Source organism: Cornus florida, unplaced genomic scaffold (genome assembly GCF_030987335.1).
Source record: "Cornus florida cultivar Cherokee Brave unplaced genomic scaffold, ASM3098733v1 CherokeeBrave_3.0.0_Hap2_Chr07, whole genome shotgun sequence".
NCBI lineage: Eukaryota > Viridiplantae > Streptophyta > Magnoliopsida > Cornales > Cornaceae > Cornus > Cornus florida.
This window is the reverse complement of record NW_026775577.1, coordinates 20,548,679-20,566,253: the sequence shown is the minus strand read 5'-3', so window position 1 is coordinate 20,566,253 and position 17,575 is coordinate 20,548,679. Positions and strand designations below refer to the sequence as shown.

The 17,575-nt window shown below is 38.7% G+C and overlaps 1 protein-coding gene across 1 annotated transcript; it reads right to left on the bottom strand.

The window, feature by feature from the left end:
* Positions 1-1,681: 1,681 nt before the first annotated feature.
* Positions 1,682-16,264, bottom strand: LOC132316378 (anthocyanidin 3-O-glucosyltransferase 5-like). Its single transcript, XM_059814861.1, has 2 exons — positions 15,925-16,264; positions 1,682-1,818 (listed from the first exon to the last, which is right to left on the bottom strand). The coding sequence occupies exons 1-2, from the start codon at positions 16,262-16,264 to the stop codon at positions 1,682-1,684; spliced, it is 477 nt and encodes a 158-aa protein (XP_059670844.1).
* Between the last annotated feature and the right edge of the window lie 1,311 nt (positions 16,265-17,575).

Below are 17,575 nucleotides of genomic sequence, written 5' to 3'. Positions count from 1 at the left end.
TCCAAATCTAAAGAAATGATGCCAAACATAGCATTTTTGTTTCATCTTCGATTTGACACAATTGTTGTAGTAGTGTGTATAACATGATGGGAAAACTTAAAGAGGTCCAACTAGCAGTGGAGGATATATTTATTTTAAGACAAAAAAGAAAAGAAAAAGGAAAAGGAAAAAAAAGACACCCAAAATTGCAGAGAAATATGGTAAATTAAGGCCTATATGAGGAAAACATGGATTGAAAAAACCCAATAAAAAAAAAATAAAACAAAAACAAAGAACTGCAAGCGGAAAATTTACTATGAGGTTTTGACAATAACTAGTTGACAAATAATCCCTGGAATGTCATTGTATGCCTATTTTGTGGTTGGGAGGGCAGAATCAACATCTTGGAATTAGAATTGAAGAAAAATTAGTTGAAACTAGGAACTAAATTATGTCCGGTTCCAATTCTAAATTCAAAATGCCGATTCGATGCTCTCAAACCATAGCATTAACTCAATCAAGTAACTGTTAAAAGCATGTAAGGCTTAGAATTATACCTGTTCTGAATAATCAAACCTTGAGCACTGAACTCTAAACATGTTTTTGAACTTCTACTCATAACTGATTACAGAGTATGCACATCAGTCATGGGGTTATATTTGACTGATCACAGCGATTTTAGACTCAAATTACATAATGCACTTTGTTTATTTGTGCAAATTCAAGATGATAATCTTTATTATACTTCAGTTTTCTATCGTATAGATTCCCAATATTTTTATTTTTTTATTATTATTATTTATCCATGCAAAAATAAGATTGTTTAAAAAAAAATTAAAAAAAGAAAAAAAAAAATTTGCTAATTGGGCTGAAAATTACCAAATCAAGCCCACCAGCCCAAAAGATCAAACCCATGTGTAAATATTTTAAAATGAACCCATTTTTTATTCCTATACCATGTACCCCATTTGGGTTTTGCTATTAGAAAAATCCTTTTTATTCTTAAATATATTTTCAGTTCACTTGATTTGTATGTCCAAGTTCTCTCACAATCTATGTACTTGCAAGTAACAAGCGTGGGATCAAAGGCTAGCTATAAGCCTATATATAACATAGTGGTACTTTTTTTTACATTTCAAAGTAGAAGTTTGATGTTAAAAAAAAAAATTTCGTTGTGAATGTTGGGTGTCTATAGGTAATAAAGGAAAAAATAATGCTCAATTCCTTCCTTTCACTTCTCTCCCATACTGATTATAATAAATAAAATGCTTCAAGATTATTAGAGGGTGGGCAGCAAAAGATACATAGTAACCGAAAAAAATAAGCCCTTGGTTTCAGTCAGAGCAAATTACTTGCTCACTTAATTTCATTTGGCAATTGTTGGCCACTTGAGATAGTGAATTGTAAGAGGACCCCCCATTGCTCAAAGCATTCATTGCACTACTTTTTAGTTCCTTCACTTTAGCTCTTTTAGAGTTCATTCCATTTTCCTCCATGATTAACCTCGCCATCTTCTTTATCTCCTCCCTCGTCACCACTCCCTTGGACGGCGACACTTTTGGCCGATACGCCACCCCGACCTCCTCCGTCAGCAAAGCATCATTCATATTGTGCTTTCCAAACAGTGGCAATGTTATTAGTGGCACTCCATTGACAATGCTCTATAGAGCTGAATTCCACCCACAATGTGATAAAAATCTTCCTACTGATACGTGACCACCAGGCCCACATCCTTAGTCCGGGCCAAAAACCCATCAGGCAAGAAATCTAAAGACCCATCACAGCCGTTGGTTGCCGCGGTAAGATAATCAAGTTCACCGTGCCCCATGGGTGGGTGTACTGTTGGAAACGGGGGCATTAAAACCATAAACTTTGGATGAGGTTTGTAATAGATTCCGCTAATAATTTTTTGCGGAACTCTAGATGAGCGCGTTTCTCTGCTGTGGAGGGAAAAAAACTCCCTCCAATAAAAACCGCACACGTCACCACTACACATATCTACATTCCAAGGACATATAAGGTCCATCATGCTGAACCCCAAATTGAGGGTATTTACAGCCCAAGACCATTGTTATTTGTCCTCCAACCTCCATCAAGGCCGAATCAAGAGGTCATCAGCCCAACTTGTTAATATTTAACATCCGGTCTGTTACTCAAGCCCAGCCGGATCAAAATATGTTCAGCCCAGTTATTCAAGAATGCACAAGTCCTACCAGTTGAAGGATTTACTGTAGAAGGAAAATTCTGAGATAGGAAGTTCTATACAAGACAAGTTTTATGTATGGAAAATTAGACAATGGAAAGAACTCTATTAGTAAAGAATGTTTATATAGAAAGAATTGGAGGGCAAGCAATGCGAGTCCTACCATAATTTTACAATCTTTTGTATATAAATAGAGGCTAAGACCTCCAATAAAGGATCAAGCAATTCTACGCTTTTCTATACACTGTTCTTATTTATTCTTATTGTTTTTTGAGTGTGTTGTTCTATTTTTCTCAATCATTATTGGTTGAGCGAAATTTTGCACTTACACTTTGGCGCCGTCTGTGGGAAGAAGAACGCAGAAGTGCAGCAAGGGGCTGGGATTGAGAAAAATAGAACAACACACTCAAAAAACAATAAGAATAAATAAGAACAGTGTATAGAGAAGCGTAGAATTGCTTGATCATTTATTAGAGGTCTTAGCCTCTATTTATATACAAAAGATTGTAAAATTATGGTAGGACTCGCGTTGCTTGCCCTCCAATTCTTTCTATATAAACATTCTTTACTAATAGAGTTCTTTCCATTGTCTAATTTTCCATACATAGAACTTGCCTTGTACAGAACTTCCTATCTCAGAATTTTCCTTCTACAGTAAATCCTTCAACTGGTAGGACTTGTGCATTCTTGAATAACTGGGCTGAACATATTTTGATCCGGCTGGGCTTGAGTAACAGACCGAATGTTAAATATTAACAAGTTGGGCTGATGACCTCTTGATTCGGCCTTGATGGAGGTTGGAGGACAAATAACAATGGTCTTGGGCTGTAAATACCCTCAATTTAGGCTTGAGCATGATGGGCCTTATATGTCCTTGGAATGTAGATATGTGTAGTGGTGACGTGTGCGCTTTTTATTGGAGGGAGTTTTTTTTCCTCCACACTTTGCCCCAAATTTCATTTTTAATTGAGTGACGGCTCCTATTAAAGAGGGAATTGAAACCGGTTTTTTACTTTGCTTCAGAAACGGTTCGAGGTCTTTCATTATTACTCCGTCATACAAGATTTTACAAGAGTTACATTCGCCCTTGCTGCACTTCTGCGTTCTTCATTCCACCGCTTCCAACTAGAAAAGGGCAGGGGCCGGGATTGACATCACAACACCTAAGGGTACCAAGCTGCAGCAGTCAATTTTACTAGATTTCCCAACTACTAATAACGAGGCCGAGTATGAGGCGTTGCTTGCCGGACTTCGGCTAGCTAAACAGCTACAGGTACGGTGTTTAAAAGTTTTTAGTGACTCACAGCTTGTGATCAATCAAGTGACAGGGCACTATTCTCCCAAGGAGGAACGTATGAAGTCATACAAAGATGCTGTAGAAAGTGCTATCCGGGAGTTCGATCAAATCGAATTCCATCAGGTACCACGAGATGAAAATGCCGACGCAGATCGATTGGCCGCAGCCGCATCATCTTCAGACGAAGAGTTGATTCGGCTTGTTCCAATCGACGTTCTCGAAGAACCCAGCATTAATCCCCGGCAAGAGGTGATGGTAATCCCGGAAGTTCCACGCGAGCCATGCTGGATTGATCCAATCGAGGCCTACCTCAAGGAGGGAGTTCTCCAAAATCAAAAAGCTGAGGCAAGGAAGCTTAGGCTTACCGCGGCTAAGTATTCAATCATCAATAACCAGTTGTACCGAAGGTCATTCTTCGGTCCTTATCTCAAGTGTTTAACCCCCACTGAGGTTCTCACAATTCTAAAACAAATTCATGAAGGAGATTGTGGAAATCACTCGGGAGGAAGATCCCTTGCACACAAAATTCTAACCCAAGGTTATTTTTGGCCATACTTGGCTCGGAATGCCAAAGAATACTCAAGAAGATGTGACAAGTGTCAGCGCCATGGTCCAATAAAGCATCAACCTGCCGAAGGTTTGCACGCCATGGCTAATCCATGGCCGTTCGCCCAATGGGGGATTGATGTAGTAGGACCGTTACCCAAAACCATGGAAAAAAAGGAGCATGTGCTTCTGGCTACGGATTACTTCACCAAGTGGGTGGAAGCTGAAGCCTTCTCTAGCGTCACCCACGAAGAAGTAAAGAATTTCATTTGGAGCAACATTATTTGCCGGTTTGGGGTACCAAAGGTCATCGTAATGGACAATGGTAAGAACCTCGATAACAGAAGTACAAGAAAGTTCTTTAGCGAACATGGAATCCTGCAAAAATTGGCTGCAGTTAGTCATCCACAAGGCAATGGGCAAGCTGAAATAACTAATCGCACGATATTCGGGTGCTTAAAGAAAAAATTGGAGAAATTGAAGACAAAGTGGTACGAGAATCTCCCTCAAGTGCTCTGGGCCTATCGAACCATTCCAAGACGACCCACAGGAGAAAGCCCATTTGCTATGGCATATGGATCCGAAGCTGTCATTCCTACCGAGTCCATAATCCCAACCCTTTGGACATCCTTGGTACTGGAAGGGAACAATGAGTAACAACTCGAACATAGCCTTGATCTTGTGGACGAAAGGAGAGATGCAGCAGCAATTCGGCTCGCGGCATACCAACAGCAGGTGTGTAACAGTTATAACAAACGCGTCAGATTCAGGAGCTTTGTGGTAGGCGATTGGGTTTTGAAGCAGGAGACAGCTCATGTAAAGAAACTGGAACCTAATTGGACCAGACCCTACAGGGTTACCGAAGTAGTGGGGAAAGGAGCATATCGTTTGGCCGAAGCTGGCGGACGTCCCATTGCGCATCCTTAGAACGCAATACACCTTAAAAGGTATTTCCATTAGTTAAGTTTGTCAATTTTGCTGCAAATTCTTCACAAATAAGGCTGAGTATGTCCACAGTCAGCCAAACTTCTCTTTATTTTGCTTCTATATTCAGTACAACTCTACTCTATTTATTTCTTTCTATTAAAATGGGGGCCATACTACTCTGTGATTATTCAACTTTTATGCATGCGTCGCATTAGGCAATTTTTAGGCATGCCAAGTCGCACTATGCAATTTTTATGCAATTAGAAGCATGCTGCTAAAAAGCATTTGTCACAATGATTTTTAAGAAAAAAACAAACATGAGTTTTGGCCAATGCTTAAAACTTTCTATCCCACATCGACAAAAAAGTATATGCTACATTCTGTTATATGTGGGAATATTCAAATAGTTAATTACGGTGTAAGGAGGGCCCACTGGTATTTAAGGTTGTCAAGCTCGATACCAGAGGCATTCCTTACACCGACCTTTTTGACAAAATTTAGTCTATATCCCACATCGGATAGAAATAGAAAAGAAATGCGGTTCATATATGCGTGATCCACAACATTTGGTTGCCAAGAAGGGAGTATCAGTGGAGGAGGAAGGTCTCCAAAGTCAATAAATGGGAAACTTCACAGCCACTGTTACTCGCTTTCTTGGCCTCTTATCATTTTTGAATCCTTGGCCTCATGATAAGTTGTTTGAGGAAAAATATAAACAAACTTCCCCTCAGGCTCAGCGCCGTGGAGTAGTTAATTCGCCTCGGACCCTAAGTGTCCGGCTCGGCAAAACCTCCCCTCCGGCTCCGCGCCAGGGAGTGTTTAATTCGCCTCGGACCCTAAGTGTTCGAGGCAGCTTCGGACCTTAAGTGTCCGGCTCGGCAAAACCTCCCCTCTGGCTCAGCGCCGGGGAGTAATTCATGTAAACCTCCCCTCAGGCTCAGTGCCGGGGAGTAGGTCATTCACCTCGGACCCTAAGTGTTCGGCTCGGCAAAAATCTCGCCTCGGACCCTAAATGTTCGGCTCGGCAAAAATCTTGCCTCGGACCCTAAGTGTCCGGCTCGGTAAAACCTCCCTTCTGGCTCCGCGCCAGGGAGTGTTTAATTTGCCTCGGACCCTAAGTGTCCGAGGCAGCTTCGGACCCTAAGTGTCCTATTCAGCACTATTCCTCCACGACTCAGTGCCGAGGGACAATTTGCCTTGAATCCTAAGTGTCCGACCCTAAGTGTCCTATTCAACAATATTCCTCCACACTCAGTGCCGAGGAATAATTCGCTTCAGACCTCTGGTGCCCGGATCAGAACTCTTACCTCCGGAATCCAAGTGTTTAACACCCTGTGGATGTGGATCATGATCCACCCCACATCAGGAACACACGAGAAGGAAAGAGTATGTATACGTCTACTGCAGGCAAGTAAAAGGCAAGGAGAGTTCATTTAACAGTTAAATCATTGTCCATATGAATCATCCTGAGATACCAACTAAACTGTTAAAAGGATCTCCTTCTTCCCACCATCCTTGCTTTTTCTCGGATAGTATAAATCCGAAGCATAAGACAATGTTTATTGTTTAAACACATTACCAGTCAGAAAAATATGAGCAGTATCAAAAGCATACAGCAAAAACAAGTCAGGTATTGAAAGCCTAAAACAAAAAATTATATTCATTATCCCAAACATGCTGTCCATAAAAACAAAATACATGGTTCTACTTCCTCTTCGGATCGAAGGGAGTTAATTCAAAAGCATCCACTACAGTAGGACTTGGGGTAGGAGGAATTGAAGCCGCAGGGGCAGAAGAGCTAGGAGTACCCTTCAGGTGCGCCTTCACCATCTCGGCAAAGCGGATTTCAGCTTCCAAAGCCTCTGGCCCTTCATCATATGGGAAGTGCACCCTCACCTGCTTGTCAAAAGCGTCCGGATCCATCGTCCTAGGGCCTGAGCCCTGATTATAGCCAGACCAGAATGTTTTAACACTAGCCAGGTGTGTCAGACAGGAGTAGCGCCCCTGCATTTGCTTCCCCGCCTTGAAGCAAGTAGTAAGAGCCTCGGTCAGGCGTTGAACTTCGGCCTGAAGAGAATCCACCTTAGCCTCAGAGGCTGACAATTGCCTCTTATACGCATCCTTGGCTTCAGAAGCTATCTTCAGATTGGTAGAGGCAGTGGTAGCTCTCTTCTCTGCATTGTCAAGATCCTTTTCCAGCTTCTTGATGGAGAGGGATCGGGCTTCAGCAGTGGCGCGAGGGCCATGGTGTGGTATAGACTCTGTATAACAGAGGAACAAATATGAGCATAAATAGAAACATAAGCAAGCAAGAGTAACATAATTCTGAAGGAGCAATGCGAACCTCTATGGCCCGGACCGGGGCAGAGGGGAGTAGTTGTTCCAACCCCATTTGGCTGATGGCTTCCTCGTCCTTTAGGAGCCACATCCCTCGAGCCACCGCCAGTGCAGCTGAAGGGTCTGTAATCACAGAATCCCTTAAGTGCAGGACTGACCTGTCAGCCCTGGTGAAGGAAGGAGTCCAAGGAGCCCCAGTCTTAGCCAGAACAAAGGCCCTGACTTCATCTTCAGGTTCGGCCTCTCCAGCCTTTTTCCCTCTGCTTTTAGAAGGGACCTTACCCTTGCCAGAGGATGGGGGGTTGAGGCGAGATTTCTTCATTGGTGGTTCCTCAGCCTCCACCTCATCCTCAGTTGATCTAATAACGACCAAGGGTTGGGCATCTTCGGCTTTCTTTTTTAAAGCCTCAGCCCTCCGTATCTCCTCCTCAGTCATGGGGAAACTGTCAAAGGATGGTAGAGACAGATCCATGAGGTCTGCAACAACAGCACTGGAGGCAATATCCTTGAGGTTTGAAGAAGTTAGCAAGTCCTCGATAGGCGAGGGGTCACTCCAGACTCGTTCCTCAAGAAAAGAAAGTTTGTTCCTTGCTGCGAAGGATGGGAATGTAGCTGAAAAAACACCAAGAAACTCATAAGTACGGCGAAACATTAAGACTTGGCAAGGAAAACAGCCAGAACACTTGGTATGAAGGGAGGTTAAGTATTCTATACCTAATTTCCCGAACTTGCGCGGGATGGGGAGCGTAATTGATTGGGGCACGAACCATTTTCCTTTAACTATAACCATCCTTTCTTTCGATTTCTTTTCGGATGAAGGAAGGTTCGTGTTTATCCTCTGATGAAGGGGAGAGGTAAAAAAGAAGCGACCAGGCTCGGTCCCATGCTTAGATATATTGTAAGTAAGCAGAAGGTCGGCAAGGGTCAAATCTAGAGCCTCTAATTTTCGGCGCACCAACAGTGCCGAAAGGATGCGAAAGAAATTAGGATTTACCTGAAGGGGGGCAAGACCTAGCTTATTAAAAACTAAATGATAGAAGGGATGAAGAGGGAATCGGAGGGCGTTAAGATGCCCTACCGAAAGAAGCAATTCATTTTCCTCAATTCCCTCGCCGGAGGTAAAATCGGCACCCTCGGGATATTCTGCAATTTCTATTCCCTCAGGAATATCAAATTCTTCCATTACCGAAGCAATAGAGAACTTGATGCGGCGAATAGAGATGATTGCTTTCCTCTCTTCATGAGTAAGAACATAATCAGAGCCTGAGGTGGATGTCTCGGTTGGAAGGGGGGAAGTATCTAATGGATTCAACGAAAGACGATCTGTAGAAACCCTAGGAGGGGGATCCCTAATGCGAACGGGGGAAAATGAAGGTGTGGCTTCAGAATCCCCAATGTCTATACGTTCGGGAATAGATGAAGTACTCATAATGAAAGATTGAAGAGAAAGATGCGAAACTAACCTGACAAAGCGGTGGAATGAAGAACGCAGAAGTGCAGCAAGGGCGAATGTAACTCTTGCAAAATCTTGTATGACGGAGTAATAATGAAAGACCTCGAACTGTTTCTGAAGCAAAGTAAAAAACCGGTTTCAATTCCCTCTTTAATAGGAGCCGTCACTCAATTAAAAATGAAATTTAGGGCAAAGTGTGGAGGGAAAAAAACTCCCTCCAATAAAAAGCGCACACGTCACCACTACACATATCTACATTCCAAGGACATATAAGGCCCATCATGCTCAAGCCCAAATTGAGGGTATTTACAGCCCAAGACCATTGTTATTTGTCCTCCAACCTCCATCAAGGCCGAATCAAGAGGTCATCAGCCTAACTTGTTAATATTTAACATCCGGCCTGTTACTCAAGCCCAGCCGGATCAAAATATGTTCAGCCCAGTTATTCAAGAATGCACAAGTCCTACTAGTTGAAGGATTTACTGTAGAAGAAAAATTCTGAGATAGGAAGTTCTGTACAAGGTAAGTTCTATGTATGGAAAATTAGACAATGGAAAGAACTCTATTAGTAAAGAATGTTTATATAGAAAGAATTGGAGGGCAAGCAACGCGAGTCCTACCATAATTTTACAATCTTTTGTATATAAATAGAGGCTAAGACCTCCAATAAAGGATCAAGCAATTCTACGCTTCTTTATACACTGTTCTTATTTATTCTTATTGTTTTTTGAGTGTGTTGTTCTATTTTTCTCAATCATTATTGGTTGAGCGAAATTTTGCACCTACATCTGCGCAAGGAGATGAATGTAGTATATTTACCTTCTCAAATCCGTTTCCGGGTGAATGAGAAATTAGCTCCAAAGTGTGGTATTTTGATAAGTCTAAATGGGTATGCAAAATGTGAGAAGTGTTTATCCCACATGGAAAAAATGTTGAAACTAATTGAAATTTAAATAAGCTAAATTTGGGCTTGGGCTTGGGCTTGAGCCTAATTGTAAAGTCCAATTATTCTTTTTACTAAATGGAATCTTGGATTGGGCCTTTAATTTTGGGCTAGGCTTATTTAAATGGGTGGTTAGTTTTTGAATTTAAATTAAATGCTAGTTTTTTTTTCAAAGGGTTGCATCTATTTCTAAAGGGTTGCATCTGTTTTTCAAAGAGTTGCATCTATTTCTAAAGGGTTGCAACTTAAAACCAACAGGCATAACTATTCATGTGAACTATTGCAACCTATTGGAGTATATGTGTCTATTGGTGAACAGACACCATGTGAACCATTTCAACTAATTAGAGTGGATGTGTCTAGTATGAAGAGACACACATAAATGGTTGTGTCCAATGATGAAGAGACACACCCAATCCAAAAAGGCACATTAATTAAAAACTACTTTTTAGTTTTATTCCAAAGGGTTGCACCCAATCCGAAAAGGCACCTTGTTGCCTATAAATACCCTATTTGGATCATTTGCAAATCATTCATTTTCATTTTCTTCTATCTCTCTCTCTAGACTTGAACCCAACCCAAGTGGGTTCAAACCATAGGTTAAGTGGTTCGAATCACTTAGACCCTAGTCCAATTTCATCAAGCCATTTTTAGATTGGTCCGAACCATTTGGTTTGGATTTCACCCAATTCATTATTTATATAATATAGATGCATTTTTGAGTCAGAGAGAGTATTACACGGAGAAGGTTCGCCGTATCCACGAGTTTGTAGTACTGTTACTAGTGGATGTAAACCATTGTATCCTGGGAGATAGACGCCACTGAGTCCGTTAGCACCATAGCGGGGCGAATCTGTCTTAAGAACATAGTATCTAATATTAGTCTCGGTCCAGGTTCTTTATTTATTTTTATTATTTTATTATTTTATTTTATATATTTAATTAAATATAGAGTTGCATATTTAATTAATGATTTCTTAGCGTATTGTTAATTATCTCATGACATATTAGTATAAGGTTTGTTATATCTTAAATGTCACATGAAACATATATTTACCAACAATCTTAAGACAGATTCATTCTTGCGTATATTTTATTATATGTTTCTATTTAAGATATAAACAAGTAGAGATTATACCAATAATTGAGATATAATAAAATATTGTTATATATATTATTATATGACAAAAGATCAAGGTGTTAAGAAATGATAGAGATCGTGAATACGAAACATCATTTGCTTATATTTGTTCAGAATATGGTATCATTCTTGAAAAAATGATGAATGCTATATTGACAAGTTCTGGTTTAACTTAGAATTTATGAGGGGAAGTTTTGATTTCCGTAAATTATGTTATCAATAAAATACATCAAAAGAAACTGATATGACACCATATGAATTATGAAAAGGTTGAAAACCTTCCTATAAATTAATAGAAGTGTGGGGGTGTCTAACTAAGGTTGTAGTTCCAACTCCTAAGAAAGTTAAAGTAGGACCTATAATATGGCGACCTTGTGGGTGGGTGTGCCGTGGACGAGTGCAAGAGGCACTGACATACTACCACACTGAGCGAGCTACATGTGCACAGTCCCACACTACCTATGTAAGGGAAATGTGAAGTGCTTTTATGTGGTTGGCGACTTTTTGGGATAAAATCCAAAAACAAAACCATACGGGCTCAGACCCAAAGCAGATAATATCATACTATGTGGTAGAATGGATCATTACATAAAACCTTTGATAGGTTATGCTCATAACATCAGTGCATATCATTTTCTTGTACATAAATCATACAATGAAAATAAGGATGAGCTCTACATCTTTTGGTCCTGATTTTCTAGCATGTTTATTGGAGAATGAGCCACAAAACTTTAAGGAAGCAAAGTCTTCTCCTGAATATTATTATTTCTTTGATTAGTTATATGATATAATTAATCATGTGGTATAATTTATGTGAGTTCATTTTTATTTATATAAGTGCTTACTTGTATTTAAGATTATAATATTGAACTATGTAATTGAATTACTTAATGTGCATAGTAATTCAATTTTACAATATAATTTATTTAATGTGTGATATTATTAATTTTTTATGAGTTCGTGACTGGTTTGTGTATTTAATACAATAGACAAAAATTTACTAGTCTAGCTATGTCAATTATCCCGATAGTTAAGGGAAAAAGATCTATACTAGTGTTTAAAGACACGTATAGTTGTGAATGGGTTGAATAAGATAAGATTTTCCGACAACTTTAAAGTGTTTAATAGAAAATGTTATGGATATAGTAAGCAAGTACACTGAGACAAGCTAAATCAAGCTAGTTAGCTATAATGTACAATTTAGCTAAAAGCTAAAATGTTACCTAAGTTGCAAACTAGTTAGCTTAGTTATAAGTTAAAATGATTAATGAGGTGTACAGAACCTAAGAGGAAGATGAAAATCTGTTAGTTAGTTCTTGCTCTCTACTTGATAATAAAAAACACAAGGGTGATGAGTAGCTGTTTTAGCCATAAGCTATTTGAGTTATACATCATATCTGCTCATGTAGGAGTGAATAATACTAATTGTAAAGTAGTAGTTTTTGAAGAATATTCTTGAAAACAAATTACTCTACTACCAAGATAGACTACTTAGATAAGTGTGTACTAAAGTTATGAGCTACTAGAATTGATAACTAAACAAACTTAACTTCAAGCTAGTGGTAATAGCTGAGAAGTGGGTGCTCATCATAACTTAGTAGTGAGATGTGAGAAGAGTGTACTTAATCTATGCTAGTAATGATAGCTATGAACTCACTTTTAAGTAGGAACTATAGCTGAGAAGAGAGTGCTCACTTTGTGGTGATTGTATCCAAAGCTTAAATAATAAGATAATTATTTGCTTCAATGATTGAGTTATGTGATGTGTGACACATGAAAGGTTGTGACATGTTAATACGACTGACTTAACATGAACCTAAACATGAATAACTCTATTCATAAATACAAGAGATGTAGAAGCAAATATTAATTAGAGCTCATTGTAATTAATATCTCACTCATTAATTCACAGTAACGTCTGTGACATATTATAAGAACAAGTTAGAGATAAAGTGAATATATATGCACTAGAGACTATTATATATGCTTGTTGAAAATCGAATATGGAACCTTGGAAAGGTAGATGAGATGAAATATTTAATATATGGTATTTCAAGAGTTGGAAAACCATAAGAAATATATCATATATAAAATTTCAGGATTATCCCAAAGTTATGGGGGGATATTGTCCATAGATGAAATTTGCTATGAGTTACCTCACCAGATAAGAAATACTTATAAATGTAGGGTTCTTAATCCTAAGAGATTTTGGATAGAACCAAAAATCATTTATAGTATTATAACAATAGTGCATGTTGTTTCCTATGAGGAAAATATTATGGAAAAACTAGTAGAGTTCTTTTTCCAGCAGAAGAGCTGAGTTATTTGTTCTAGTTGAAGAATAAAGTGTGTAAGCTTATAAGTCCTTGAGTGGATTAAAGCTGGTACCAAGACAATGACATAAATGTGATGTATAAGTCATTGTATGGCTTAAAAAAAAAAAATAATGATATACTAATTAGTATATTTGATATGAAAGATTTAACATCTGATAACATAATATATTTTCAATAAAGTGAGATTGAGATACTACAAGTTATGATAACAAAAGCCTAGATAACTTTTTGTAGATGTAAATCTCAAATATAAATACTAGTCAAAGTATATCATTGGTTGAGATTGCAAAGTATCTTAATAACTATGTTTAATTGCACATTTTCAATCCAAGATCGGATCACTGAAAAATAATAAATTGGATAGTTAAGATACATCCTAAATCCAATATTGCATAGATCGAGATATCTAACTAAATTGGAGGTGTAACAGTGATGCAATCTAGATATGGGATATTAAAGACTTCAAATCCAAGAGTGGATATGTCTTTTATATTAAAGGTATAGTTGTATGTTCTTAATATAACTCAAAGTTAAAAACTTTGAATAAATCAAATAGGAAAGTCAATAGAGTTCACCTAATGGACATTTTAAAGTAAGTCTACACTAGTGCCACTAAAGAAAATGATATTGCTAACAATAAGCAATCTTAGGGCACAAAGTATACAGTTGCTCTCACTTGGAGAAATCTCTGCAGAGTGTAATATTTCTAAACACAACCTTGTGGCCACATATAAAATTGAAGGTTGTATTAGAGAGCAATTGTACAGTTCATCGAGGGGAATGGGGCTTAAAAGCCGAAAGCTAATGAGTCATCTTAATGGAAACCTAACCTAGTTGACTGGAGATCCCAAGATCTAGATTCAAAGGGATAACATAAATTCTGAATGGCTTACCAGAAGCACTGGGAAGATATAAATCTTCTGCCTATTTTTATGATGAGACAGTGCTACCTACAACGAGGATTATGATAAGTTACGCTTTTGATGACTCTTATACCTTGAAAATTCAAGTGGTGTATGGTAGGATACTCTTAATAAGAAGTCACCTATATGAGTGTGAAGTGGGGCCGCTTCTATGAGAACTATAAAGGCTAAGTTTTCTGGAGCACTCATTGAATACCAGGAGTTGTTCAGGGCCAAAATGAACACAACAATGAGAACCAACTTTATGAGGAAAGGTACTGTGTGTTTATTATTGTCTTGGTTTACACAAACGGCTAAACAGTTCAAGACATCGCATTCACTGGTTAGCCAATAAATCCGATAACAATACACTGGGGAAGGTTCAAAGCCAAAAGCTACCTATCCTGATGCAGTAACTTTCCGACTATACTCTCTCTAGTGTCTGCACAATCATCTTTTGCATTTTACGCAAATTTCCATTCATGTGGGGGATTGTTAGAAACGGGGGCATTAAAACCATAAACTTTGGATGAGGTTTGGAATAGATTCCGCTAATAATTTTTTGCGGATCCCTAGATGAGCGCGTTTCTCTCCGCAAGGAGATAAACGTGGTATATTTACTTTCTTAAATCCGTTTCCGGGTGAATGAGAAATTATCTCCAAATTGTGGTGTTTTGATAAGCCTAAATGGGTATGCAAAATGTGGGAAGTGTTTATCCTACATGGAAAAAATATTGAAACTAATTGAAATTTAAATAAGCCAAATTTGGGCTTGGGCTTGGGCTTGGGCCTAATTGTAAAGTCCAATTATTTTTTTTACTAAATGGAATCTTGGATTGGGCCTTTAATTTTGGGCTAGGCTTATTTAAATGGGTGGTTAGTTTTTGAATTTAAATTAAATGTTAGTTTTTTTTTTTTTCAAAGGGTTGTATCTATTTCTAAAGGGTTGCATCTATTTTTCAAAGAGTTGCATCTGTTTCTAATGGGTTGCAACTTAAAACCAACAGGCATAACTATTCATGTGAACCATTGCAACCTATTGGAGTAGATGTGTCTATTGGTGAACAGACACTATGTGAACCATTGCAACCTATTAGAGTAGATGTGTCTATTGGTGAACAGACACCATGTGAATCATTGCAACCAATTGGAGTGGATGTGTCCAATGTGAAGAGACACATATAAATGGTTGTGTCCAATGATGAAGAGACACACCCAATCCAAAAAGGCACATTAATTAAAAACTATTTTTTAGTTTTTTCCAAAGGGTTGCACCCAATCCGAAAAGGCACCTTGTTGCCTATAAATACCCCCCTTTGGATCATTTGCAAATCATTCATTTTCATTTTCTTCTATCTCCCTCTCTAGACTTGAACCCAACCCAAGTGGGTTCAAACCATAGGTTAAGTGGTTCGAATCACTTAGACCCTAATCCAATTTCATAAAGCCATATTAAGATTGGTCTGAACCATTTGGTTTGGATTGCACCCAATTCATTATTTATATAGTATAGATGTATTTTTGAGTCAGAGAGAGTATTATACAGAGAAGGTTCACCGTATCCACGAGTTTGTAGTGCTGTTACTGGTGGATGTAGACCATTGTATCCTAAGAGATAGACGCCACTGAATCCGTTAGCACCATTACGGGGCAAATTTGTCTTAAGGACATTGTATCCAATACTAGTTTCACTCCTGATTATTTATTTATTATTATTATTTTATTATTTTATTTTGCATATTTAATTAAATATAGAGTTGCATATTTAATTAATGATTTCTTAGCATATTGTTAATTATCTCATGACATATTAGTATAAGATTTGTTATATCTTAAATGTCTTATGAAACATATATTTACCAACATGTACCGCCCAAACAAATCTCTGGTAGCTCAGCTCCAACCCCCATGCCAGCTCGGTCATTTGTTGGCTTGATAAAGTCCCACCACTCCCAAACGAGGCATAGAGAACTGATTCCCTATTTTGCATGTCTAGCCAATGCAATACACTACTCCTCGAATCGGACAGTAGAACTAGTCTGATCAGTGGCCCAACGGGGTAAACCGGCACATCTTTAATAGTCTCTCTCAAATTTCTGAGGGCCCCAATTGTTGTGCTCTCCAGATCCTGCCATGTGTTCACTAAAACTCCATCAGCGGTCAACATCTGAGACCCAATACGCACGTAATCATCAAACATCTGACCGGTCCGGTCCTGGACCTCAACAAGAAGGTCATTGACCAGACCGGCTTGCAACCAAGAATTCTCAATGGTTCATTTTCGCTGCCAAACTCATCACTTTCAACATTTTTGGTCATGGCAATAGCATACAGTGTTATAGCCACGAATCATGCAGAGGTGGGCAGGTAGACATACTTTGACATTCCGAACTCGTCGGCAACGGCCAGAGACTCCGTGCCGAAGAAGTCAACGACGAGGACGGTGGGAGGGGTGTCCATAGAGTTTATTGTGGACCGGAGGTTGGGTATTGAGTGGTGCATCATGGCTAGGAGTTGGGTGAAAATGGTAGCGTTGGGGTCCACCAAGCCGAAAATATCTACCGGTGGGAGCGTGACGACGTCAAAGGGATTGGAAGTGAGATATTTGGATTGTGTTGGTGATGTTTGGGTTGAGATGGTGAAGACGGTGACATCAAAGTTGTGGTGGGTGAAGAGGCGGTTGGAGAGCTCGAGGACATGGATGAGGTGGCCAAGGTCGGGGGTGGCAAGTAGGGCTGCGTGAGGCTTTGTGGTTGCCATGGCTGAAGAATGGATCTTTCATCAGATATATAAATATATGTTTATAGAGAAACAGAGGAGGAAAGACAGAGAGAGTATGGAAACAATGAAAATGAAAGCTAGAGATTTACTACTTAGGGTGTTAATGCATGCATGAGTCCATGACTGGTTGTGGAATATATAAGCATTCATAGTCGGTTGTAAAAATTCCTTTCAAATTTTTCTTGAAACCAATAGAAGTTTTATGACGCCAAGAAAGTCCTATTTCACATTTAAAAAAGACCAAAAGAAAGAACAAAGAAGAGAGTTAACATGTACATACTTTGCTTATTCCACGTCTTGGTTAACAAACAATTTTTTTGTCATCTATATCTTCAACTCCTCCTTCAAACAATGAAAAAAGCAAGTCCAAGGTCCAAGTCTTCTGGCAAAGACCATGCAGAGATGAACCAACCTATTTCGAGAAATATTTTATTGCTATTATTGTATTGGTGGCATAGTATTATTAATTTATTAAATAGAGTAAAGTGCACTAACTCTCTTAAACTATGACCCGATTGTAAGAAACCTCTGAAGTAAGTAAAACCCCTTAAATCATCATTTTGTTGCATTGAATGACAAAAGGTTATCGGAAAAATTAAATTCCCTATTAGCCCTTTAGTTGAACGAAGTCGTTTTAAGTTCAATCTATCTTCAGTTGCTTATGTGGCACATGCAATTTCAATTTCCAATAACAAACTGATAGCACATCAATTTTTCTTTTTCTTTTTTT

Excerpts from the sequence above, each read along its gene's own strand:
- LOC132316378 (XM_059814861.1), bottom strand. The coding sequence starts at position 16,264 with ATGTTTGATGATTACGTGCGTATTGGGTCTCAGATGTTGACCGCTGAT. Across the intron at positions 1,819-15,924 it reads TGTTTGGGCGGTACATGTTG|TACACCCACCCATGGGGCAC; the intron begins GTAAATATATGT and ends CGTTTCCAACAG.